Source organism: Staurois parvus, unplaced genomic scaffold, assembly GCF_062004578.1.
Source record: "Staurois parvus isolate SC_StPar_1 unplaced genomic scaffold, SC_StPar_1.0 ptg000136l, whole genome shotgun sequence".
NCBI lineage: Eukaryota > Metazoa > Chordata > Amphibia > Anura > Ranidae > Staurois > Staurois parvus.
Window position 1 is genome coordinate 13059189 of NW_028317932.1, and position 25419 is coordinate 13084607.

The 25419-nt window shown below is 42.1% G+C and overlaps 2 protein-coding genes across 2 annotated transcripts; one reads left to right on the forward strand and one right to left on the reverse strand.

The window, feature by feature from the left end:
- Positions 1-1683: 1683 nt before the first annotated feature.
- On the reverse strand, positions 1684-8225 carry EXOSC6 (exosome component 6). The gene is made up of 2 exons (XM_089673196.1): positions 7557-8225; positions 1684-2457 (listed from the first exon to the last, which is right to left on the reverse strand). The coding sequence occupies exons 1-2, from the start codon at positions 8145-8147 to the stop codon at positions 2296-2298; spliced, it is 753 nt and encodes a 250-aa protein (XP_089529322.1). The 5' UTR covers positions 8148-8225; the 3' UTR covers positions 1684-2295.
- A 41-nt stretch (positions 8226-8266) lies between these two features.
- MALSU1 (mitochondrial assembly of ribosomal large subunit 1) lies at positions 8267-19538 on the forward strand. The gene is given in 5 exon segments (XM_089673197.1): positions 8267-8369; positions 8372-8584; positions 11731-11909; positions 18576-18657; positions 19001-19538. Coding segments are annotated over 5 exon segments (732 nt in total). The 3' UTR covers positions 19156-19538.
- The last annotated feature ends 5881 nt before the right edge of the window (positions 19539-25419 follow it).

Sequence of the window (25419 nt, forward strand, 5' to 3'; positions counted from 1 at the left end):
ATACAATAGGGTAATATGTTGCATTTGTATTCAGTAAAACAAACAATGTATTGTGTACTGAAAGGAATGCATTGGATAAACCGATGAGCTTAAGTGACATTAAAATTAACCACTTGCTGTCTGGGGAAACAACTTTTCACACACGCTAAAATCTGAATTTTTTGTTCTAGGAAATTGCTTAAAACTTCCACCCATTACATATTTTCTGAAAGGTCAACTGGAAAATAAAATGGTAGCTTTTGCAATTTTTTATGTTGCATAATATTTGCACAGCTATTTAACAAATGCAACTTTTAAGGAAAAATACACTAAAATGAATTTTAGTGAACACAGTAAAATATGCAATTGTTGGGAAAATATAAAAGATGAAGTTGCATCAACTAGATACCATACTGCCAAGATCCAAAACTGTGCACTTCTGTGAAATGCTGACAAACTACGGTACCTAAAATGGTCCATAGATGATGCTTTAAGAGCCTTTACAGGTTATCAGTGTAGAGTTAATCATGAATTATAGCCCCAGAATTATTGCTCCCACTCTTGACCCTACCGTCCAAAGCAGCTAACCAAGCAGAGATCGTGCTTGGTTAGCTGCCGCACTGGCAACTATAATTCTACTACTTTCAAAAACTCTGGTTCGGCCACACCTGGAATGTGCTATCCAATTCTGGTCACCAATTCTCAGAAGGGATGTGCTGGAGTGAGTCAAGAGGAGGACAACAAAGTTAACAAAAAGGGACTGGAAAACCTGTGAGGAGTGACTACAAATCATTAAACTTATTCTCCTTAGAGAGGAGATATGATAGCAATTTGCAAGTATCTAAATTTTGATTCTCACATAAGGAGAAAACTATTCAGTTTCAGGTCGCTTAAAAAGACAAGCAGCTACTCAATGAGGTTGGATGAGAAGTGGTTTACTTGCAAATTGTGTAGGAGGTGCTTTGTTTGAGCAGTAAGGATGTGGAATTCACTTCCATAGTTGGTGGTGTGAGATAGGTGTGGAGAGTGTCAATTTAAAAAAAATTCTTTAGATGGGCATCTTAGTAAATACAATATACAGGAGTATGGGAAAGGTTTGTGATATAAACACACACACAATATCACAAATTGAACTGGATGTGGACTGATGTCTTTATTCAACTTACCAACTATGTAACATCCAGGGACTGACAGCTCTGAAACAGAATTGACAAAATCATTGTCGCTTCCAGGTTAATTAATCACAAAGAAGACGGGGGAATGAATGTTCCTCCATCTCCTCTGTGTGAAGCTGTCCTGGCCACTAACTGGTTCCTTGGCTGTCTGGAGAACCAGAGGAGCCTGGGAATCACCACGGACAGCCCTACACAGAGCTGTTAAAGTGATCGGGTGCCTGTAAAGCCATCTGGTTCACTTTTGTAAATCAGCCAATGGCAGGCTGAAAAAACAATAACAAGATCATGGAATGACCACTTGCTCACAGGAAATTTGTATATGTAGTCGGTCAGCAAGTGGTTAAAATTAACACCATTTTATTCTCCAGTCTGTGCTCTCAGGAAACATGGTGTGGGTTTTAACTAATCTTCAGGCCTAAAATGTGCATTTTTACATATGCAAAAAATTGATCTAGCAGCAAAAGAGTTAAATCATTGAGAAACAGAAGTTAAAGATAGCATCATAAATAAGTATCATTGGAAAGAAGTGTAAGGAAAATATAAACATTTATTTTTGGATCCACTTCTCAACTGGTAAACATGTTTGGAACAAAGTTTCTCTTTCAACTACTGAAAAACAATTTCACAGAAATCAGATCAGAAGGGAGACAGGACAACATGGGGTCAGCACTAGAATGGGTGACTGTAGAAGTCTCCTCCTCACACATCCCTGCTGACTCCTCAAAGGTGGAGCTACGTCAGTACATTCAGACTGGTGTATGTTGGGTACGATGATCCACGCTTACCACAGCCACAAACAGTATGTTCCAAATTGTATGACTCAGATCTCGATCCTGATGACAAGGTGCAACCACAGGTGGTGTGAGAAGCTACTCAGAAGTACACGTATCTTGTTGACATCAGATAGCTGAACATTTGTAACTGACGTCAGTCAGGACTGGTTAATCAGTAGTAGAATCTCCACCAACCAATAAAAGCTCTGTATGGCGAGATGGACATGTTGCTAATGACACATTTCCTGACATCAGTCTGGATCCTGGTGATGTCACATTATCAAGACGCAAATATAGAGAGCTCAGTCCTGGTGCTGTGATGAGGTGAGGAGCCAGAGACCAGCTAGATTTTGGCAATCTCAGCTTGGCTAGCTGGCATCAGGCACTGGTGCCGGAACTTTTTTCTTAGTAGATTTGAGGAGGCTTTGCTGTAGCACTGGGTAGAGACGCTGACATCCCTCCATACAAAGTTTCATGGCTTCCACTGGGCTGTCTCCTTCCCATTCTCCAGTGCAGAGGAGACCTGAAACCTGTGTAAACAAGGACAGATTCTGGTCATTTGCTGTACTTAATTGTGTTGCTTATCAGAGGTGGTGGGTGACCCAAAGTAAATTGCACATGTATGACGTATATCAAACATGACGGTAGAAAGGAGGATGAGGAACACAGCTCATGCATTTCCTACATTAGTATACAGTATATTAATTATATATGGTACAGTAGACACACCTGACTGATGTTGGAGATGACTAAGTCACAGAGCACTCCATGCCTCCCCTATATTACATAACTGATTGTGGATTGCAAAGGGGCATACAGCACCTCATGCCTCCCCTATATTACATAACTGATTGTGGATTGCAAAGGGGCATACAGCACCTCATGCCTTTTCAGTAATATACAATTAAATGTTAAATCCCTGGTACAGGCATGTAGATACAGTCAGCACTCAGGAAGAAAGAAGGGATACATTACTGCAGCAGGTAAACTTTGGAATATGTCTTTCCAGATAAATGTTCTTTTTTGTTGTTGTAAATGTATTACTCAGTATCCTCGCCATTGCTGCTACCTCCAGACAGGGAATCTTTATAAACACTATAGTACAAAAAAAGCACAGAAACTTTGTGTGACACCTTTATGAAAAAGAGTGCAAAGCTCGGTCAGTGGTGATTCACACTATGACAAGATTTACTTTGGGGAATTTCTTCTGTGCACTGATGGCTGAGCAGGTCTCTTCCTGGATGTTGTTTATATAACAAAACGCATTTGCGAGTACCGGTAGTTTCTACTTTAATAATGTTTAATGAAGGTGTCACACAATAGTTCTGTGCTCTTTATTCTAACATCTAAATCACCGGTACCCAACCTACAGCTTTCACATTTATTGTAGAGTAGGGTAATCTGTTTTCCTAACCTAGGTATGTATTCAGGCCAAATCTTCTTTATACTGTATTCTAGGACAGGGGTCTCCAAACTTTCCAAACAAAAGACCAGTTTACTGTCCTTTAAACGTTAGGGGGGCCAGCTGTGCCCAATGGGAGTAATGCAGGCCATAGATGGGTCGAAAATCGGCCGATTTTTCGGCCGAAAATAAAATCGGCCGATTTTCGGATCGTTAGTGGGCGATTTGGTCGGCCGTTTTTCGGTATTTTGGCCGTTTTTTTTTTTCGGTAAAGTTGGAAAAAAATCGGCCGATTTTGCCGATCGGCCGATTTTCGCGGCAATTAGTGGGCGAATCGGCCGATTTTTTACCGATAAAAAAACTGCGCATGAGCAGTGACCTGCAAGAGGAAGACAAAAAGAAGAAGAAGAGGAAGAGGATGAAGAAGAGGATGAAGAAGAAGAGGATGAGGATGAAGAAGAAGAGGATGAGGAAGACGAAGAAGAGGATGAGGATGAGGATGAAGAAGAGGATGAGGATGAAGAAGAGGATGAGGATGAAGAAGAGGATGAGGATGAAGAAGAGGATGAGGATGAAGAAGAGGATGAGGATGATGAAGAGGATGAGGATGAAGAGGAGGAGGAGGATGATGAAGAAGAAGAAGAGGATGATGAAGAAGAAGAAGAGGATGATGAAGAAGAAGAAGAAGAGGATGAGGATGATGAAGAAGAAGAGGATGATGAAGAAGAAGAAGAGGATGATGATGAAGAAGAAGAAGAAGAAGAGGATGATGAAGAAGAAGAAGAGGGTGAGGATGATGAAGAAGAAGAAGAGGGTGAGGATGAAGAAGAAGAAGAAGAGGGTGAGGATGAAGAAGAGGAGGAAGAAGAAGAGGAGGAGGAAGAAGAGGATGAAGAAGAAGATGAGGAAGAAGAAGAAGAAGAAGAAGAGGATGATGATGATGAAGAAGAGGATGATGATGATGAAGAAGAGGATGATGATGAAGAAGAGGATGAGGATGAAGAAGAGGATGAGGATGAAGAAGAGGATGAGGATGAAGAAGAGGATGAGGATGAAGAAGAGGATGAGGATGAAGAAGAGGATGAGGATGAAGAAGAAGATGAGGATGAAGAAGAGGATGAGGATGAAGAAGAGGATGAAGAAGAAGAAGAAGAGGATGAGGATGAAGAAGAAGAAGATGAGGATGAAGTAGAAGAAGAAGAGGATGAGGATGAAGAAGAAGAGGATGAGGATGAAGAAGATGAAGAAGAGGATGAGGATGATGAAGAAGAGGATGAGGATGAATAAGAGGATGAGGATGAAGAAGAGGATGAGGATGATGAAGAGGATGATGATGAAAAAGAAGAAGAGGATGAGGATGATGAAGAAGAGGATGAGGATGATGAAGAAGAAGAAGATGATGAAGAAGAAGAAGATGATGAAGAAGAAGAAGAGGATGATGAAGAAGAAGAGGATGATGAAGAAGAAGAGGATGATGAAGAAGAAGAGGATGATGAAGAAGAAGAGGATGATGAAGAAGAAGAGGATGAAGAAGAAGAAGAAGAGGATGAGGATGAAGAAGAAGAGGAAGAAGAGGAGGAAGAAGAAGAGGATGAAGAAGAAGAGGATGAAGAAGAGGATGAAGAAGAAGAAGAGGATGATGATGATGAAGAAGAAGAGGATGAGGATGAAGATGAAGAAGAGGATGAGGAAGAAGAAGAGGATGAGGATGAAGAAGAAGAAGATGAGGATGAAGAAGAGGATGAGGATGAAGAAGAAGAAGAGGATGAAGAAGAAGAAGAGGATGAAGAAGAAGAAGAAGGATGAGGATGAAGAAGAAGGATGAGGATGAAGAAGAAGAGGATGAAGAAGAAGAAGAAGAGGATGAAGAAGAAGAAGAAGAGGATGAGGATGAAGAAGAAGAAGTAGGATGAAAATAAGAATAATTCCAGTCCAGCAAAAAGTGTCTCTGCAGAGAGCTCCGCTATTTCTGACAGTTCTCTGACAGTTCCTTGACATTTACAGCGGTTGAAACATTGTATCTATTTGTTTCCGAATAAAAACATCTGTATCCTAAATGGAAATAAATAGATACAATGTTTCAACCGCTGTAAATGTCAAGGAACTGTCAGAAATAGCAGAGCTCTCTTCAGGGACACTTTTTGCTGGCTGTAGAAGGGATGAAAATCGGCCGATTTTTTTTACCATTGATGGCAACGTCGGCCGCTTGAACGACCGAATTTTCGTTTTTTAAAAGAAAAATCTGCCGTTTTTCTCCCCATCTATGGCCTGCATAAACAATGCCCTACCTTTGGTATTAGGGGGAGAAATAGTTGATGCCAGAAGGAGGAATAGTGCCCCATTGTTTGTGTCAGTAGCAGGCATTATGCTCTATTGTTAGTCAGTGGCAGGAATAATGCCTCAAAGGGCTGGATACAAGTAAAAGGCCGCAGTTTGTAAACTACTGATTTAGAGGGTTTATTTCTTTCACGCCATCTTATTTTTTCTATTCTGTCCATTCTTTCTTTTATACACTTTGTTCATACAGGCACCAACACCCGATCCTGCGGGCAAGCTTTCTTTGTTATTGCACCCACATCCACCCTATGCTGTGTGCAGGCAGTCTACAGAGGTGGATGCAGATGATGCATGGATACAGCAGCATATCAAAATTTACCGTGTAGGCAGAAGCGTGTACACAGATCTGAATGCAGACAGTATGGATTAGGCTCCTACCCGCATGTAAAATTTTGGTATATGACTGTGTTCATACAGCTGCTGCTTTCACCACTACAGGCTGCCCACATGCAGCCTAGGGACAAAGCAGGCTCAAAGACAAAGGAAGCCTGCATGCAGAACAGGTGTAAGTTCCTATCTGAACTAACCCATATTTTTTTCCTCCTTGGATAATGGATCTTACAGAAATATGAAACGGGGCACTGCTGGCTCCCCTTTTCTCCCATTGGCTGCTGGAGGGGATCTTTTAAAGATGGATAGCAGGGGAAGAGACCAGTAAATATGGCATTTACCGGCCTTATCATTTTAAACACAGTGAGTGAGCAGTACTGATCACTCTGTGTTCATTCATAACTGAAACATCGTACATTTTGTTTACTATGCTTCAGTTTGTGAATGAGCAGGAAGCTGCTCAGCACAGAGCACTTCCCATTCATTCACTGTCCAGTGCAGCTGAGGCTGCGGAGAAAGACTGGAGAATCTCTGTCCTCAGTACCTTTCTCTGTCTAAAAAGTGAGACATCAAGGGTTTATTTAGACCCGATATTTCACCAAAGCCTCCAAACAAGGCTTTTTAAAACACTGTAATAAATAAAATAGTAAAAATAAAAAAACTACAGACTATTCACTGCTCTACTGACTGACAATGTCCACTTTTTAAGGTACGCCAAGTTTATAATTTTACAGTGAAGTTTGTTTATTATATTTGGCTAAGTTTTCCTATTTAGGTAAGACTTGCTAGTTAAAGAAGCATATCCAAAGCTCTTTTGGCTGTTCTCCTATGGATCACAAGAGTGCAGTTCATTCTACACTCCTGTGTCGTTTTTTTTTTTTTTTTTTTTTTTTTAGAGGACAGCAGGCTAACATCTGCTATTGGCTGACATCAGCTGGTCCTGGCCTTGAAAGGATCCAGAGCTTATGGTTGGGATCCACCCAGAAGCCTGGAATAGCACCTGGCTGAGCCTCTCAGCAATCAACAGAGAACCTGTGCCAGCTGATCCCACCCCCTCCACAGCCCAGAGCTCCAGTGAGCACCGGAGAGGCAGAGCAGACAGGAGAACTCAGCGATCAGCAGTGTTTGATTGCTAGGTCCTCACTGCAGATCCAGAGGGGGACAGATGCAGCATTGGATTGACGCACCATCCAACTAGGGAAGGATTTGTTTTTTTTAAGTCCACATTTCTTTTATTTATTTATTTTTTTAAAAAGGCGCCAAGTCCTGGTGATCTTCAGTTTGTTTTATGTTGCTCAGGTAGATCTCGCCCTCTCAGAGGTTGACTACACCTAGTCTAATGATTTGTCTACCTTTTCTTGTGATATTGACCTCAAATTCAACATGTTGGGTTAACATTTTACGTACTGCATGTGATATTACTAAAAGCCCACAAATCTCACAAACAATCAGCATTGGTGACTGAGCCCGGAATCGCCAGGACAGCCCTGGTTGAGAGGTGATGAGGTACCCAGCACTTCATGCCTCTATTACATGCAGTCCGCTATCTCCGGTACACACCTGGTTGAGGGTGGGCATGATGGCGAGGCACATATTGGCGGCGGAATCCTCCTCGCCCTCGGTGGGGTCCAGCACAATGTCCCCGTTGTCTCCCCTGGAGGCGGCGGCCCCGACCACCAGGTCGTACATCTCTATGCCGGCATCGGCCAGGGCCAGTGCGGCAGAGGTGATGGCCAGAGACAGTGCGGAGCCCCGATCCTCCAGGACCAGCACAGACACCACGAGCTCGGCCCGGGGGTATCGGTCCATCCGCACCGCGGCCTCCAGACTCTGCTGCAGTAGAAGAGCCCCGCCGCCCCTCCGCTGTGTGCCCGCTGAGGGGGAGGAGAAACGGGCCCAGCGCAGGTCACAGTTCAGCCGGCCCTCTCCGGACCCCCACCACACTCCACTCAGCACCTTACTGCCCTCCGCCACCTCCACATAGGCTGAGCCCACCGCCTGGCTCAGGAAACCGGCCCGAACAAAGACCCCGCGCTGCTCCGCCGGGCCCCGACCAACCCGCAGCCCCTTCCCTTCCTCCTTCACAGCGTACAGCGCCGGGCTCTGAGAGCCGTCCTCCGGGCCCCGCACACGCCGACTATCCCCCGGCATCACCAAGCACGAGACAGCACAGCGTGCCAACCGGTAGTCACTACATCCGGGAGACAAACCACTTCCGGTGCAGTCCTGTGTCCCTCTACCGCGTGGCTGCCTCTACCGACCACGCCCCTATGCCTAGACACAGCTCGGCCAATCCTAGCTCTCGCTCTGGCGTCCTAGTGACCAATCAGCGGGTGGCATTCTTCGTTTGCGTCAAGGTCACGGTGAGCGGAAGACAGGCGACATGTGGGCCCGAACGGTGCTACGCTGTGTGCCTAGCCTGTCCTCAGCTGTAGGGTCTGTATGTACCGGATATCGGACCTCCGCCGTGACCAGGAGGAGAGCCTGTGTCCTGCCGAGGATCTGTCCGTACAGCACCTGGGATCAGTATACACCGAGCTCAGAGGCAGCCGGACCGTCCAGTGACTGGAAGGAGGAGGAGAATGGAGGTACACCCGCCCTCCCTGCAGCCTGTGTTGGACTTATGAAGTATATTGGGTAGATTCGGTGAAGGTTAGGGTTTTATTGCTGTCTGTGTCCCATTAAGGAGATGTCCCTTTAAATCACGTCCAAGGAGCAAAACAGGAAGTTCCCTTCAAGCTAGGTGTCCCCATTGAAAGATTTCCCTCCTTTTCCTGTTCTGGTGACAACCGTAAAGCTTTGTTTTTTGTTGTCACTTTCATGTTGATGGCAGACACTGAGCCAAGGAGGGTGAACTGGCAGCAATAAAAGCCTGATGGGTTCCTGAGCCTTGCCACTCTGTAAAATACAATAAAAAGCCTTGGCTACAGATGGATGAAAGAGTAAGTGATGGCCGACTAAGGCCACGTGTACATATGTGACTGCCCAGCCTCTGAAAAGCTGTCTGCTAATATGTTGCCTCCATACAGCCTGTTTTAACCCCATAAATACTGCCCACCCCACCATGACTGTGTTCCTTGCTCACGGTTGTGGGTTGGCCACATTCAATTGAATGGATTTATTTCCTGCCATGGCATGTGTACCCCCCCCCCCCCAATCTGCTGCCTTTACAGTGGAACCTTTCTATCTCTGTACAGCTTTCATCAGTCGATTGGCACCCCTCTACTTGCTCAGCACAGTTTGTGAACAGCACAGGACAAGTAGTCATCAGGTAGCCGATCCGTTCAGTAATCACTGGTGTACAGTGCTGTCATTAGACGTCTCCATACAGACAGCGTACCAGGCCAATCCAAGGGGCTGGGTACCATGTGATTGCTATGATTGGTCATCACAGTGAGCACATGGCACTGTTTTCAGTGCTGAGCCCTCCCCTTCCCTTTACAGCAGAGGAAGGACAGAGATCATAATGATTGTAATAGGGGAAGGAGGATCAGCGGCTGCAGATTCATTGTGTTTCAGTCACATGGCGATAGGTGGGATTTCATTCCTTCCTTCTCTCCCACACATACTATTTTCATGTGACCAATATTGTAACCCTCCCTTATCCTGCACACCTAAACATTAGCCCCTTCATCTTCACCCTGCTACTGTATGTGACCAGTACATTGACTGCTTCACTGCCACCTTCCTCTGTACATTTAAAGTGGAACTTCAATTAAAAATGAAAATTCCTCTTCCTCTCCCACTACTGCAGCATAAATATTGGCATTTTTGTCTGTCTTTTTCTGACAGGTCCCCACCTCCTCGTCTGCATTTATCACCAAGGTGGGAATTACAGAAGTTTGGCCTGCCCCCTCCCCACCCACGGCCTCCGGGGATATGTAACATGTCCCAGGAAGCTGTGGGAGCAGTGTAAAAGTGCAGTGTGATCTCACAAATGCGCAGTGGGGAGCTGGCCATGAAACACCAAGAAGTTACATCTGGCTTCCCGCAGCTTTGGGGAAGGGACTCACCCCCCAGCACACAGGAACAGAACTGAGACGGTCAATCACAGGCTATGTGCTGGAGCTCCCTCCCCTGTCACCTTTTTCTCTTGGTGTCAGGAGTGTTATATTTCATGTTAGAGGGTCACAACCACTTTACAGCAGGGGTCTCCAAAGTTTGTAAACAAAGAGCCAATTTATTGTGCTTTAGAGATTAGGGGGGCCGAACTGTGGACCCCCAGGAGTATAAAATGCTCTAACGTCAGTGGGAGTAAACAATTTCTCTGATTTAGTGGTCAGTGGGAGTTAAAAAAAAAAAAAAGAGATAAACATCTCCTGTCAGTAGGAGTGGGAATAGTGACCCATCATTGGTATTGGAGGAATTGTGCCCTATTGTTGTCACTGGGAGGAATAGTGCCCCATCATTGGTATCAGTAATTCCCCATAGTTGATCTCAATGGGAGGCATGGTGCCCCAAGGGCAAGGAAAGGGCCACAGTTTGGAGATCAATGCCTTTAAAGGATACATTCATTTTTTATAAAAATAAAATAAATGTACACCCTTTTGCAGGTAAAAAAAAGTGTGCATTTATTATTTATTCTTGCACTGGAAAGAAAAATTCCATACGATGAACAATCAGTCAATAATTATCTGACCATTACTATAGTGCTTTAGACAGCTGATTCTGACTGATCAGACTTGCAAGCTAGAAAATGTTTATCGTACATGAGCACAATGCCCAATTTTTGCTCAATGTGTACAGTAATTTCGTGGAAATAATTGGATGGAGAAAAACGTGCATGATCAGAAAGCAAGGAAAGACCTGTACGAAGGTGACAACAAGCATAGAAATCCTACACAAGACAGAACATTTGCCTTTGTTGTTAGAGAATTTTTGTACACATCAGTACCATTGTTGGTTACATCATGATATGCACCTTTATGGAAACATGGACGACTGTTCGTGTGATTTTTCTCAGTGTGTACCCCACTTTAGGCATTGCATCAGTGATCAGATTGTGGGTGTAATGCCAAGCTACTGCAGGCAGTCAACTGTCTGCCTGTGCCACCTTCTCTTCTGGCTAGGAGAAAAAGGTATAGCTGGAGGGGGGGGGGTATTTATCAAAACTAGCTTTAGCTTGTGCAATTAAGGTGTATGTGTAAAGTAGGACATACCAGTGTTCCCTCTGTTTCAAACGTGTAATAGGAGGAGGTGCAGCATTTGAAATTAGAGGACGCTGTTATGTATTATTCAGACGATATGGAATTAGAGGGATTATTTGAAAATGTTGCTGAAGGTGGTGAACTTGCACTTTAAGGTTTGAAAAGGAAAGTGGTTGCCATGCACAGCTGTTTGTTCTGATAAATTCCCCTCAATGTGTCATTAAATTCATAAATATAAAGAAAGTACAGGGGAGGGTTTTGTAGAGTGATCTCTGTGATAGCCAATCAAATTTTACAATTAATGCTGTCCTAGTAGAGAAGGGGAGCAGGGATAGTTAATAGACATTCAGCAATGGTTTTCAGCCAGACTTGTTGGAGACATCCCATCGAGTGCATGGGGAGATGGATGCTTGGGGTGCAAAAAGAATGCTCACTGAGCACCCCCGTTAGAGTCCATATGAATGAGTTACTGTAGCCTGTCACCTTGAAAGAGGCAAGCTCCATGACTGGCATTTCCTTCTAGATGCTTTTGTCCCAATCCGTGTCTATAGAGTAATTCATATGCATTTTGGTACTTTAAATTTCAGCTGAGGATCTGCCAGAGTTTAACATCAAAGTACTGGTGAAATTATTGCAGCAAGAAAATGCCAAAGATCTGTGTGTCATCAAACTTCCTCTAGAGATGAAATATGCTGAATATTTTGTTATTGTTGGAGGAACCTCAACAAGACATCTCAAAGCCTTGGCAGAGTATACTCTGAAAGTGGTAAGTTGTACATGTCCAATTGTTTACCTATCATCTCCCACGCAGAGCAGCTATGACGTACCTGGTGCTGTAATGTTTCAGGGTTCCTCTAGGGGGCGATAAATGCTTCTCATTGCATGCAGATTTCCCACTTGTTTCATGGGGTTGATACCTGGAAAATGAACTTGCTCTGTTTTTACCTGTTGGTCTTGTAGCAAGTTACTGCTGCAACTTTTTATAAACCCTAAAAGCCTTCTTCAGCTCCTGTTTGGGAATTTTAAATACATGTATTAATGGAGAGCTGACAACTAATTTAATCAAGAAGTTTAGTTCACAGTCTATACCACATGTATTATTTGGAATAGCAATCCTTTTTTTTTTTTCTTTTAAGCTCTCACTGGTAAAAATAATGATCATCACAGCTTGTCTAATTGAGCCTCAGGTTTTAGTTGGCTTTAAAAGAGAAGGATGGCCAAAGCTCTTTTGTTCATTCTTCTCATGTGGATCAGAGGAGTGCACTTACTTGTGCTCTCCTCTGACCAAGAAGCAGCCAACAACAGGCTACAGCCTGCTGTCAGCTGAGGTCATAGAGTTGCTCCAGACTCTGGTGGGATCCCAACAGTAATGTTGGGATTCACTCAGATTGCAGACTAGAAGATGGCGCAGCCTCTCAGAATGCTGTTGATAGCCTAAGCCAGCCACTCCCTCTCCTGCAAGGCATTCCAGTGAATTCTGGAGGGGAGAGTACAGAGCGATGATTGACAGTCACTGCTCTGTGTTCAGAGCAGACTCAAGAACTAAGCGATCAGCGTTCATATGATCACTCAGTTCTCAGGCTTAAGGGTGGTGAGGGACAGCTGCAGCATTTGATCAATGCTGCAGTAGGTAGGTGAGTATATATAAGTCGTGTATTTTTTTTTAATATATTCCTTCACTTCTTTAATCAATTTTTAGACAGAGCTGAGGTTTGATGAAAGCTTGTTTAAAACTGCAGCCAGAACTAGCAGGCTGGAGCTGAACTGGTGACAAATGGGGTGGTTTTTGGGCATTTTTTCCACAGCTGAACTATAAACTGCCTTGTACATCCATGACAATGCAATTGAAAGTCACAGAACACATGGAGACGGCAGCCTTGAGGTGAAGTGTGGCATTTAAGAGTGGCAATGCAGGATCACCTTCCAACTTCCCAAGAGCAGTTACATATGTTCAAAAAACGCTCGCAATTGTTTGGGAAACACAAATGTCTATAACACCAATTGAGAAAAACCTAAAGGTATCAAAAAAGCTGCTCAAACCTTTTTAAATCCCTTCATTTTGCCATAGATGGGTAGAATTTCAAATTGAGAAATCTTAGGAAAAGAATGTTCTAAGAAAGTATGTTTGTTTTTCTAATCATATTTCCAATCATATTTGTATAAATATTTTATTAATTTTCAATATATCACATTACACCATTAAAATTTAGAAATATTCAACAATACACAATACCCTTATACCTCTTCATTCTTAAGAAAAACCCCACCCACCCATTCCCACCCCCTTTTCCCCATACTACTCCCTGTTTTTTTTCCCTCTCTCAAGGCACTTCTTTCTTTCTTTCTTTCTTTCTTTCTTTCTTTCTTTCTTTTCTTCTCTCTATTTTTCTTTAAATTGCTCTTTGAACTTATCCCATTTCTCCCACCTTTCTCTGAATCGCTCTATCCTATCTTCTTCCTGATGGTAGAGTTACTCCATTTTGTATACAAAATCAACCCTACTTATCCAATTTTTTCTTTTTGGTATTTCCTGCTCTTGCCAGAATTTAGGTAATGAACCCCTTTACCACATTCATCAGATGAAATGCCTACGAGTTCTTATTTTTCTACTGTAGTCTCAGTTTTATGGAATAAGCATGTGCCTGGATCTTTCGGGACCTCAACCCCCCTTATCTCCTGAATTAGATAAATTATTTCTCCCCAATACTCCTGAATTTTGGTACACTCCCACCATATGTGTGCCATTGTGCCTTTCATCCCACATCCTCTCCAACATAAAAGATGATTTATCTATTTGTTGCTTATGTGCCACACTTGGTGTAATATACCACCTAGCCAAACACTTATAATTCATTTCCACCACCCTCATGTCTACCGCTCCGTGTTCTAATCTAAATATTTTCTTTTTCTGTTGCTTGCCGAATGTTATTCCAAGTTCCCTTTCCCATTTCTCCATGTTCAAAGGTGGAGCAATCCCCATCATTTCTGTAAGAATTTTATCAATCCAGGACGTACCATGTTTCCATATTTTATTTGTATTAAAAAGTTGTTTTAATATATTTAAATCCGTGATTGGTCTTAAGGGCTTAGGGAGCGAAATAACAAAATGTTTTAGTTGGAGGAATCTCCACTCAACCACCTGCCTGGAGTTTGCATGTTCTCCCTGTGACTACGTGGGTTTCCTCCGGGTACTCCAGTTTCCTCCCACACTCCAAAGACATGCTGGTAGGTGAATTGGATCCTGTCTAAATTGGCCCTAGTATGTGTATGTATGAATGTGAGTTAGGGACCTTAGATTGTACGCCCCTTGAGGGCTAGGGACTGATGTGAATGTTCAATATATATGTAAAGCGCTGCGCAAATTGACGGCACTATATAAGTACCCAAAATAATAATTTAACGAGGAAAACAACTCCTTTTTCTTTTCTTTTTTTTTTTTTTTTTACTCCTGAAAGGAGCAAATTTTCCCCCCATCCATTATGTCCTTTAACTGTGCATTCACTTTTCTTATCCATTTACCTGAGATGTTTTCTCTCCCTGGAGGGAAGAAATCTGTGTCTACCAGCGGCATCAGCATAGAATTGAACTCCCAACCCATTTATTTATGAATCATATCCCATACCCTAATTGAATTTCATGTATAAGTGCTTGTACCTTATTCTAATATACAATATTGATGTGGAATCCATACTATCTTATGCAATTGTGTCCCACTTAATGTGTTTTCTATACTCGCCCCGGTTTTTTTTTAATGCATTTTATGTCCAGTCAAAAAATATGTGAAAGTAATAATGAATAATAATATCTCTTAAAATCAGGCACACTTAGACCCCCCTTATGCTTGTTCCTACATAGCACTTCATAGCTTATTCTCGTTTTTTTTATTTCCCCAAATATATCTCAATTTAAGTTTTTTAATTTATTTTAAAATAGGCTCCCAGGAGTTGTATAGGCAACATAAGGAATTTTATATAGGATTTTTGGGATGATTTTTATCAAGTTTATTCATCCTACCCAAGAAGATGGTCCTACCGATAATCTTCTCAGTTCCTCCTTTATCTCGTTTATTAGTGGGATATAATTTATTTTTATATAAGTTCTTTAAGGACGAGGTCAATTTGATCCCCAGGTATTTTAATTTTTTTTCTCTCTATAAGAAGACAAATTCTCTTTGTAATTTTTTTTTCTATTATGGAGACATTAATATTTAATATCTCTGATTTTACTGGGTTAATTTTTAGATTTGACATCTCTTCATAATATTTCATTATTTTCATTAGATTAGGTAATGTTAACCTAGGGTTAGCCACATAGAATCGCATATCATCCGCATATGCTGCCACTTTGTGTTCTATCTCCCTTATCCGGACCCCTTTTATATCAATACTGTTTCTTACTGTTGCTAAGAGAGGCTCTAACAACACAGGCGAAAGCAGACACTCTTGTCCCGTTATATATCCTGAAAAACTCTGATGGCAAACCACTGACCTTTACTGCAGCTGAAGGTTGACTATAGAGCTTTCCTATCCACGCTCTCATCTTGGGCCTAATTCCCAGGATCTCCAACGTGTCTAACATAAAGCCCCAATCTACCCTATCAAAAGCTTTCTCTGCATTAACTGACAAGACTAGTACACTGGCTTTTTCTCTCTTTTCTGTATAAGGAGTAATGACCTTAACCCATTGTCTCTTCCCTCCCGTGGACAAATCCCACTTGATCCAAATGAATCCACTATGGCATTAGATCTTTCAATCTAGTTGCTAGGACTTTTTGCGAATAATTTTAGTATCTGTATTTAACAGTGAGCTAGGCCGATAACTAGCACATTGGGTCCCATCTTTCCCCTCTTTTAGTATGAGTGTAATATATGCTTGCAATGACTCCTCCCTCATCTCTGTCCCTTCTCCTAATGCTTTCATATACTGTATACCCTCAATTTGGGGACTAGTTGATTCAATTTTTTGTAGTATCTCACTGTGTACCCGTCAGGCCCCAGGCTCTTCCCAACAACTGTCCTCTTCAATGCCCTTTGGATTTCCTCTTAATTCGACACGTTTTAGAACGTATTTCTAAAGCAGGTCATAGACGTGGCGAAAAACGAAAATAGCTGAACAATATGAATTGTTTTGATTTTCTAAAAAAATAATCCAGCATGTTGGATCAGGCACTTTCAATTGCAGCATGAAAATCGTGTGTCGCAGCTGGCACACTAATAATGAGAAAAATGAATCAACACAAATTAAATTTTTTGACTCGTCTATGGCTTGCATAACAGTGTATGTGGTTTTATTTTGGTAAAGTCCATTCATTCCGAAATCAATGTTAAAACTAAATAAAATCTTTTGAATAACATTTGAAAATTCAGAAAATTTTCATACAGATTTTTCTATGACTTTTCCTTCAAAATTCTATCCATCTATGGCCAGCTTTAGAATTTGTTGCTTTTTAGACTTACATTGACAACCTAAGACGAATAATGCTTATGTGCATTAGGCTTACAAGATAAGCCCTTTCATATCTCTGAGATAAAGCCAATAAAGAGGACTTACCTGATGATCACTAGAGCCTTATGCTCCTGAAATGAGCAGTAGCATTAAAAACTTTCCATGATATGTGCCTATGAGGATGCCGACCTGTAAAGGACCAGTTTGCTGCGATGCCTAATGTACTACAATGGACTGAAAGTTGTGCATGCAATATTTTGGGCAGTGCACCGCTGCAATGCATTGCATGCGTGCTGGGAAGGGCTTTGGGGTGCCATTCAGAATAAATGGCTTCACATTGCAACAACACACGTTACTTTGCATTGTGGTAACATGCCTGGTAATATGTGCATTTTTGCAGCACAGTGGTGTGACTGGACCCTTAAGATCTGTATAATACCCTTTCTGCCCCTGACAGGTGATTGTTGTGTGCACATATTGTTTTCAGGCACTTAACTAAGCATCTTTAATGTTCTATTACCTATGATTCAGAAAGTGCAAAAGTTTAAAGTACGAGGAGGACAGGGTCAGCATTGCACTCCTATTAAAATTTGCTACAGACAATTGCTATCTGTGTGGCAGTGTGCGGGTTTTTTTTGTGTGATCCTTTCAGATTATTTGTATCAAACTGTTAGAGACATTGATCAATACGAGTGTGATAATGACCTCTTTCAGATCAAAAATTTATTTCAAATTACCTAGTGACTGAACAGTCTCTTCAACGTCACAATCTCCACCTTGTACAGTCAGTGAACACCTGTATTTTTTGGGGGGGAAAAAAGTGTTCTCAAAATTACAGCAGTGTTGAGTTAGTGATGATCCCTTGTATTCAGTATGCAGAGGGGAAGCCGCTGGGGCTGCACAAAATTGCAGCTATCACTGTATGTAGACATGAAGTGATTGTAAACGTTTGTTGTGTGTGGGGTTTTTTTTTTAATAAACTGGTTTATACTTAGCTGCTCTGTGCAATGGTTTTGCAAAGAGCAGCCTCGATCTTTCTATTCTCGGGTCACCTGTTGGCTCTCCTGGCCCCTCCCCCTGCTGAGTGACCCCATAGTAAGCAGTTTGCTATAGAAGCATTCATGCATGCTCGCTTCCTAGCCAGCTCTGCGTGTCCGTAGCACGGCTCAGCCTTGCCCCTGCTTCCTCCTCACTGGCTGTGATTGACAGCAGCGTGAGCAAATGGCTCTTGCTGCTGTGTCTGAGCCTATCCGGTGGGAGAGCCTCCGAGATCAGGTTCAAGTAAGTATAAGGGGAGGCTGGGAGAAGCTGCATACTGAAGGTTTTTTTTAATCTTAAAGTTGTTACCAAACCCACATCAGTAAAATCAGTCTGTATATGCAGTAAATCGTGCTTATTATATTCACAGTGGAACGTAAGGGGTAAATCATCCGCATTGTGTAAAAAGGCTGTTTTATCCTGTCTTCACTGATCCTCTATTTTAACTGTCCCCAATCCATCTGTTCTAGTAGTACATGCTCAGTTTAGTGTGTATTGCTAGTTTTTTTTATTTTTTTTTGGGAAGGTGCATGTGATCAGCACTGTCCAGACAGGGTGTTAGGGGTCATGAAGCCTCACAGGACAGTCAGAGAAAAATGAAAACTCATACAAGCTTTGACCAGTGTTCAGCTGGATACTGATAGAGGTCACAAGACTGCTATATACTTCTGATGAGAAAAGATAATTAGCAGTTTATATTTACAAAAATAACTGCATGCAATCCCATGTTCTGTGTACTGTGGGAGACCAGACACAGTGAATGCGAAGTCCTGGGTTTAGTAACACTTTAATGCAGAGAATATTGCAGAGGCATTAGAGCCGCTTTAACTACTATAGCAATGTTCAGCCTCCCTATCAGCCCTCTGACTATCAGACTGGTTTGTATATAAGTGACAAAGAACTGTATAGAAGAACTTGGTCACAAACAATTCGGTGTGTTCTTTTTCAGTACAAGTATTTGAAGAGAGACACTGAGTCACATGTTTGTCTAGAGGGAAAGGACACAGATGACTGGATGTGTATAGACTTTGGTAAGTGTTCTTTGATTTCATAATGTAAATATCTGTACTGGATTGTTCAGTTTCCCACAGTGAAGCAAATATGAACATTGTAAATACCTTACTGCAACATGTATTCATAATAAGTAAGGTGACTGTTCAGAACTTTTAATGTTTATGCAAATAAGAGCAGTGGTGAGAAGTGTTTTTAACCCTTACCGACCGATCAGATTTACATTTTGTGTACATCAGTCAGAAACATGATATGATTGGTAGGAGGCTATGGTGCTTTGCTCATTCCTGTAATCAGTAAGCCACTGTGCTCAAACCTCTGTCCCAAGTCATTTGACTTCCTACTTTTTTCTCTTTTTCTCAGGTGAAATTGTGGTTCACTTTATGCTGCCAGAAACTAGAGCGACCTACGAATTGGAGAAATTGTGGACTTTGCGATCACATGATGATCAGTTATTGCAGATAACACTAGAGACTTTACCATCAGACTTCACATTCGGACTTCAGAAGAATGAATGAGCTGTTTAGTGCATTGATTTTCTGGAATTTTATCTGAACAGACTTTTCATGTCAGGAGGTGCTTGTACTATCCCTTTAAAACTCAGGTGCAGATGGTTCATAGAAACCAGCTTGTTGTCATGGAGAAACCAGTGGGAACTGTGGTCATTGAAATGAATGGAAACCTGTACTGACAGAAGTGAGGGCAGTCAATGCTGGCTGCTTTCTGAAAATCAGGTGGTCATCTATCTTTGTTACTTTTAGAGGAACAGTATGCAAAACAGAATTCAGAGAGGTTCTTGTGTCCTGATTTACGATACATACTTGATCTGGGTTCTTTCAGTGTGTGCAGCTATTCTGCCATTTACAGAACAATATTAAAGAACTGCTGCATACTTATTAAATGGATTCATGTAATTTTTTTCTGTTTTCATATTTTGGCAATGTAAAACAATACACAGATCATTTTATATGCCTTATTGCTTTCTTCTACTTTAACACGGCCCATTTACAGATAGAGTTGAAAATATTCCCTCTATGAATTGAGCAAAGTTTTAATTTCATTTATCCAATCGTGAAAAGCAAATACTTATTTTATTTGCACATTATTAGTGAACATCGCTTCAATTTGGATAACATTTCACAGGTGCTTCTTTCCTCATGTCACCACTGCTGTTGGCTGTGCCTAATTTGAGTCCACTGGTCATCTTTTACAAAGCTTTGCTAAGAGTTCTGTGACATACAATATCATAGCTGCGCATCAGTTTCAGAATATTAGAAGCTCATTACCATAGTTAATAGAAAATAAAAAAAAACCACTGCTCTAAAAATGCACTTGTGCTCCCTGCCAGGCTGAAATCTGACTTCAAATGCTTGTATTTGTTCCTGTGCCTACTCCTTGCATGAACTGACAGGCTGCAACTTCAGCTAGGTCACTGCACTAAGAACTTTATCATGCCAACTTGCTAGTTTTCATCTGCTAGAGATTCCCCCTTTTGTGCTGACACATTGCACTCAAAACAGGCTTAATTGTATACAACTCTGCGATTAAAGGCTTTGGGGAAAAAATAAATGCACATACAGTGAAGGAAATAAGTATTTGATCCTCTGCTGATTTTGAATGTTTGCCCACTCACAAAGAAATAATCAGTCTATAAATCGAATGGTAGGTGTATTGTAACACTGAGAGATAGAATAGCGACAAAAAATTCAAAAGAAATGCATGTCTAACAAATTATGCACTGATTTGCATGTTCATGAGGGAAATAAGTATTTGATCCCCTATCATTCAGCCGGATTTCTGGCTACCAGGTGTCTTTCATACAGGTAACAAGCTGAGATTAGAAGCAGTCTCTTAAAGGGAGTGCTGCTTGTTGCAACGTGCGCCTCAGAGATGGACGCGGTTCAACCATTTTGTTAGGCATCTCCATTTTCTCCCCTCATCTTTCCACACCTCCCTCTCACTGAGAGGAGACATCTGGCCAGTGCGTGTATGTGTACTGTTTATGGGTCACTGGCCGGGCAAGGCATTTCTAGCTGGTGCTGAGCTGTCTGTGAAAGCTGTATCCTTTCTCACCTAGGAAGAGATAAGACCAGTTTTCCCAAGAGGGCTGGAGTCTCACTGGCCAAAGTACCTGTGTAATTTCACAACTCGTAATAAGATAACGAGCCTTCCCAGGAGTTGAAGGCACTCTGAGCTAATAAACCTAGCTCAGCGTAGGTGACAGAATTAGATGAACACTTCTCAAATCAATTTCTCCTCTATGTCTCATATCTTGGAACATGAGAGACTTACATAAAAACCTGACACCTCGTCAGATGACCAATGAGAAGGCGAACAGTTTGACGGGTCACTCGCTTATCTCGGACCATCAGGGGAGCCGAAACATAGAACTCGTGAACCGTGCAATATATAATTTAATAATTCATAACTAAATAATCCTCAGACTTGTCTGCATAATAATATACCCGCAGGAGGACTGTCGCTTGTGCAGATGGAAAGTTATAGACCAGAATATGAATTCTGAAAGATGTTGGTTCCAGTTTAGGGTTCCGCCTGATGATCCCTACCTAAACGGGATTGGTCTTTCACTTCAGAACCACCTCCTGCTGGGAAACTTTAAAACAGGCTGCCAAGCCTAAGGAAGTTTAAGTTAGACATCTCCCATTCTTAACATCAATATACCACCTGGGGAGACCTTTCACTCTGAAACATGATCTGCTTCCATCCAAGGCTTAATGGCAAGTAACTTAACCCTTTAACTTCTCCCTGTTATCTCTTTGCAGTGCTGTTTTCTATGTATGTATGTGTATGTATATATATATATATATATATATATATATATATATATATATATATATATATATATATATATATATATATATCTTAGTTACATCTTCTCTGTAAATATTTTTACTGCACCTGTTTGACCCTTTTAGTAATAAATCTTTCTTCTGAAAGTGTTGAACTGTTTCTATAACTCTTAATTGCAATTTACGAATTTCTGCCTTTAAAGAGACGCTACTGTTGGTTTAACTCTCTGTATAACTGGCCTATGTCAATGACTGGGTTATGCGGACGATTATTTCAATTATTATAGTGTTATAGCGATATTGCGAGTTTCCTCTTTCTCTGAACCAAAAGGAGGTGGTGGCAGTGTGAAGAGGTTAAATGCGTAATTAACCTGACCCAGTAACAATCGAATCGGGCTGCTGGCACATCGATCGGTACCCATTAGCTGGAAAATCGTTTTGCAGGGTGCAGCTGGGTGTGGCATTGTTACGCACGTCACATCGCGGTTATAGATCGGTTAGCCCTTTGGTCACGAGTTTGGTGAGAAGGTCTGGGGTCTGATGCCACGATCGTGACACTGCTAATTTCATTTTGTTACTTGTATAAAAGACACCTGTCCACAGGAGCAATCAAACAATCAGATTCCAAACTCTCCACCATGGCAAAGACCAAAGAGCTGTCCAGGGATGTCAGTGACAAGATTGTAGACCTACACAAGGCTGGACTGGGCTACCAAACTATCGCCAAGCAGCTTGGTGAGAAGGTGTCAACAGTTGGTGCAATCATTTGCAAATGGAAGAAATACAAAACAACTCTCAGTCTCCCTAGGTCTGGTGCACCATGCAAGATCTTACCTCATGGAGTGTCAATGATCATGAGAACAGTGAGGAATCATCCCAGAACTACACATGAGGATCTTGTCAATGATCTCCAGGCAGCTGGGACCACAGTCACCAAGAAAACAATTGGTAACACACTACGCCGACAAGGATTGAAATCCTGCAGTGCCCGCAAGGTCCCTCTGCTCAGGAAAGCACATGTCCAGGCCTGTCTGAAGTTTGCCACTGAACATCTGAATGATGCAGAGGAGGACTGGTTGAAAGTGTTGTGGTCAGATGAGACCAAAATCGATCTCTTTGGCATCAACTCACATCGCCATGTTTGGAGGAGGAATGCTGCCTATGACCCCAAGAACACCATCCCTACTGTCAAACATGGTGGTGGAAACATTCTGTTTTGAGGGTGTTTTTCTGCTAAGGGGACAGGACATGAAGGGACAATGAACGGGGCAATGTACAGTCAAATCTTGGGTGAGAACCTTCTTCCCTCAGCCAGGGCATTGAAAATGGGTCGTATATGGGTGCTCCAGTATGACAATGACCCAAAACACACGGCCAAAGCAACAAAGGAGTAGCTCAAGAAGAAGCACATTAAGGTACTGGAGTGGCCTAGCCAGTCTCCAGACCTTAATCCCATTGAAAATCTGTAGAGGGAGCTGAAAGTTTGAGTTGCCAAACGTCAGCCACCAAACCTTAATGACTTGGAGAGGATCTGCCAAGAGTAGTGGGCCAAAATCCTTCCTGAGATATGTGCAAACCTGGTAGCCAACTACAGGAAACATCTGACCTCTGTGGTTGCCAACAAGGGATTTGCCACCAAGTACTAAGTCATGTTTTGTGAAGGGGATCAAATACTTATTTCCCTCATGAACACACAAATCAGTGCATAATTTGTTAGACATGCATTTCTTTTGAATTCTTTGTTGCTATTCTGTCTCTCAGTGTTACAATACATCTACCATTCGATTTTTAGACTGATCATTTCTTTGTGAGTGGGCAAACATTCAAATCAACAGGGGATCAAATACTTATTTCCTTCACTGTATTTGTTGCTGAAAAAAAATATGCAATTATTTTTGCCCCAGGGAATCTGCAAAGCATTGCACTCACAATCAGTGTCAGGCTCCTGCAGAAACTCAAGATTTCCTGCTTGTACCTCTGTACAGGCTGTTATTAAGCTGGAGGAAGTGTTTAATGAACTGAGGGTGCTCATCAGTAGTCACATAGTTCATTGAGAACTACAAGGTGTCTGTGAATGAAGAAACTAAGTCCCGTCTTCCATCTTGACAGATAGCTGTGAATGAATGATGTAGCTGTGTGGTGGAGAGGAATCCCCACCTACTGTCACATGGGTGTGGGATTAGGGGGTGCTGGAGCATGTTGTCTCGAATATGGGTGTAACATGCTCCAAAAGGTGAACTTGACGTTTAACCCTGTTTTTGGGTGAAACGCATAAGGGCAATGCAGCATCAATAGCAGATGACCATTAGAAAGATGTTACAATAAAGTTCTTACTGTGGTGACATAAATGGAGTGCAGCCAGTCAGTTTTTGGATTATCTCCGTACCATGTTGGCTAATTCAGTGAATCTTTTACCATCTCCTGTATGGGCCAATTACAGTATAGGTGTAAGAGGGAAAACTGGGACTCATGTCATGTATTCCAGATTAGTACTAGGGAATACAACATAATTTCTGCTGTGAGAGTTGACCTAATTTGTAGTTGCATTTATAAGGAAGCACCATCATTCAATAGAAGAAATATAAAAGGAGATCTGGAAAGTCCTTTGTGGAAGGATCATCAGGTGGAGACTAGTCTTCCCAGGATGCTGTCTACCTGACTGGCTACTAGTGGGCAGTGTTGACATTGCATCAGTGCCATTTACTTTAGGAGGTCTCTGCTATTGAAACAAGTTTTTTTTCCTGCCCACTCCACTCTAATGATTGACATCTTGACTGCCTGTAATAGGGCAGGGTGCGTGCAGGAAAACCTATAGATTTCACCCCTACCCTATTCTGGCGTTTTGGGAAGAAATGTTTAGGCAAACTATATCACAAAGGTTAAAGGGCAGGTAAACCATACAAATTAGATTTTACATTTTTGTCTCTTAGTATACTGTTGATAACATTTTGTTTTATATGTTAAATAGGGAAAAAGCCATGGTTTATTTTCTCAACTGAAACTTCATGTACAAAATGCTAGCAGCTGCATTGTTTCTAGCTGTCTTTGAGGGCTTTAGAAACTATCCACACTATTATAGAGAGATGTTTATAGTTCTGTTCTAGCATGACAATGCTGCTTCTCCATACAGTATAACAAACATGGTCACCCTAGGACAGCAATGGGCAAACTACGGCCCGGCGGACCTTTTAATCCGGCCCGCGGAGCGTGATACTGTTAGGATGGCTGTCAGGATGTGTGTAGGCGGGGCAGCGTGACGAACGTGAGGGGAGCTAGGCTCCTCTCACAGTCCGCCCTGATGACCGGTGTAGCATGAAAATCTGTCTCCTATGAGGATCTGTCCCCCTCGACGTATCTGCGCATGTGCCGGAGATCGCCGATCGGCTGCTAATGCCTGAAACTGGCACATGCGCAGATACGTCGAGGGGGACAGATCCTCATAGGAGACAGATTTTCATGCTACACCGGAACGGCGCGGGAACACGGCGAGAGGAACGCGCGGAGCAAAGGTAAGTGAATTGACACGGGGGACTTGGGGACTTTATATGGGGGATGAATTACTATAGGGGGGATGAATTACTATATAGGGGATGAATTACTATGGTGATGAATTACTATATGGGGGATGAATTACTATGGGGGATGAATTACTATATAGGGGATGAATTACTATGGGGGATGAATTACTATATGGGGGATGAATTACTATGGGGGATGAATTACTATATGGGGGATGAATTACTATGGGGGATGAATTACTATGGGGGATTAATTACTATATGGGGGATTAATTACTATGGGGGATGAATTACTATATGGGGGATGAATTACTATTGGGGATGAATTACTATATGGGGGATGAATTACTATGGGGGATGAATTACTATGGGGGATGAATTACTATATGGGGGATGAATTACTATGGGGGATGAATTACTATATGGGGGATGAATTACTATATGGGGGATGAAT

Bases quoted from the DNA above. Each gene is read 5' to 3' on its own strand.
- EXOSC6 (XM_089673196.1), bottom strand. From the start codon at position 8,147: ATGCCGGGGGATAGTCGGCGTGTGCGGGGCCCGGAGGACGGCTCTCAG. The intron at 2,458-7,556 runs GTGTGTACCGGA...TTGTTTACACAG, and splicing joins TCATGCCCACCCTCAACCAG to GTTTCAGGTCTCCTCTGCAC.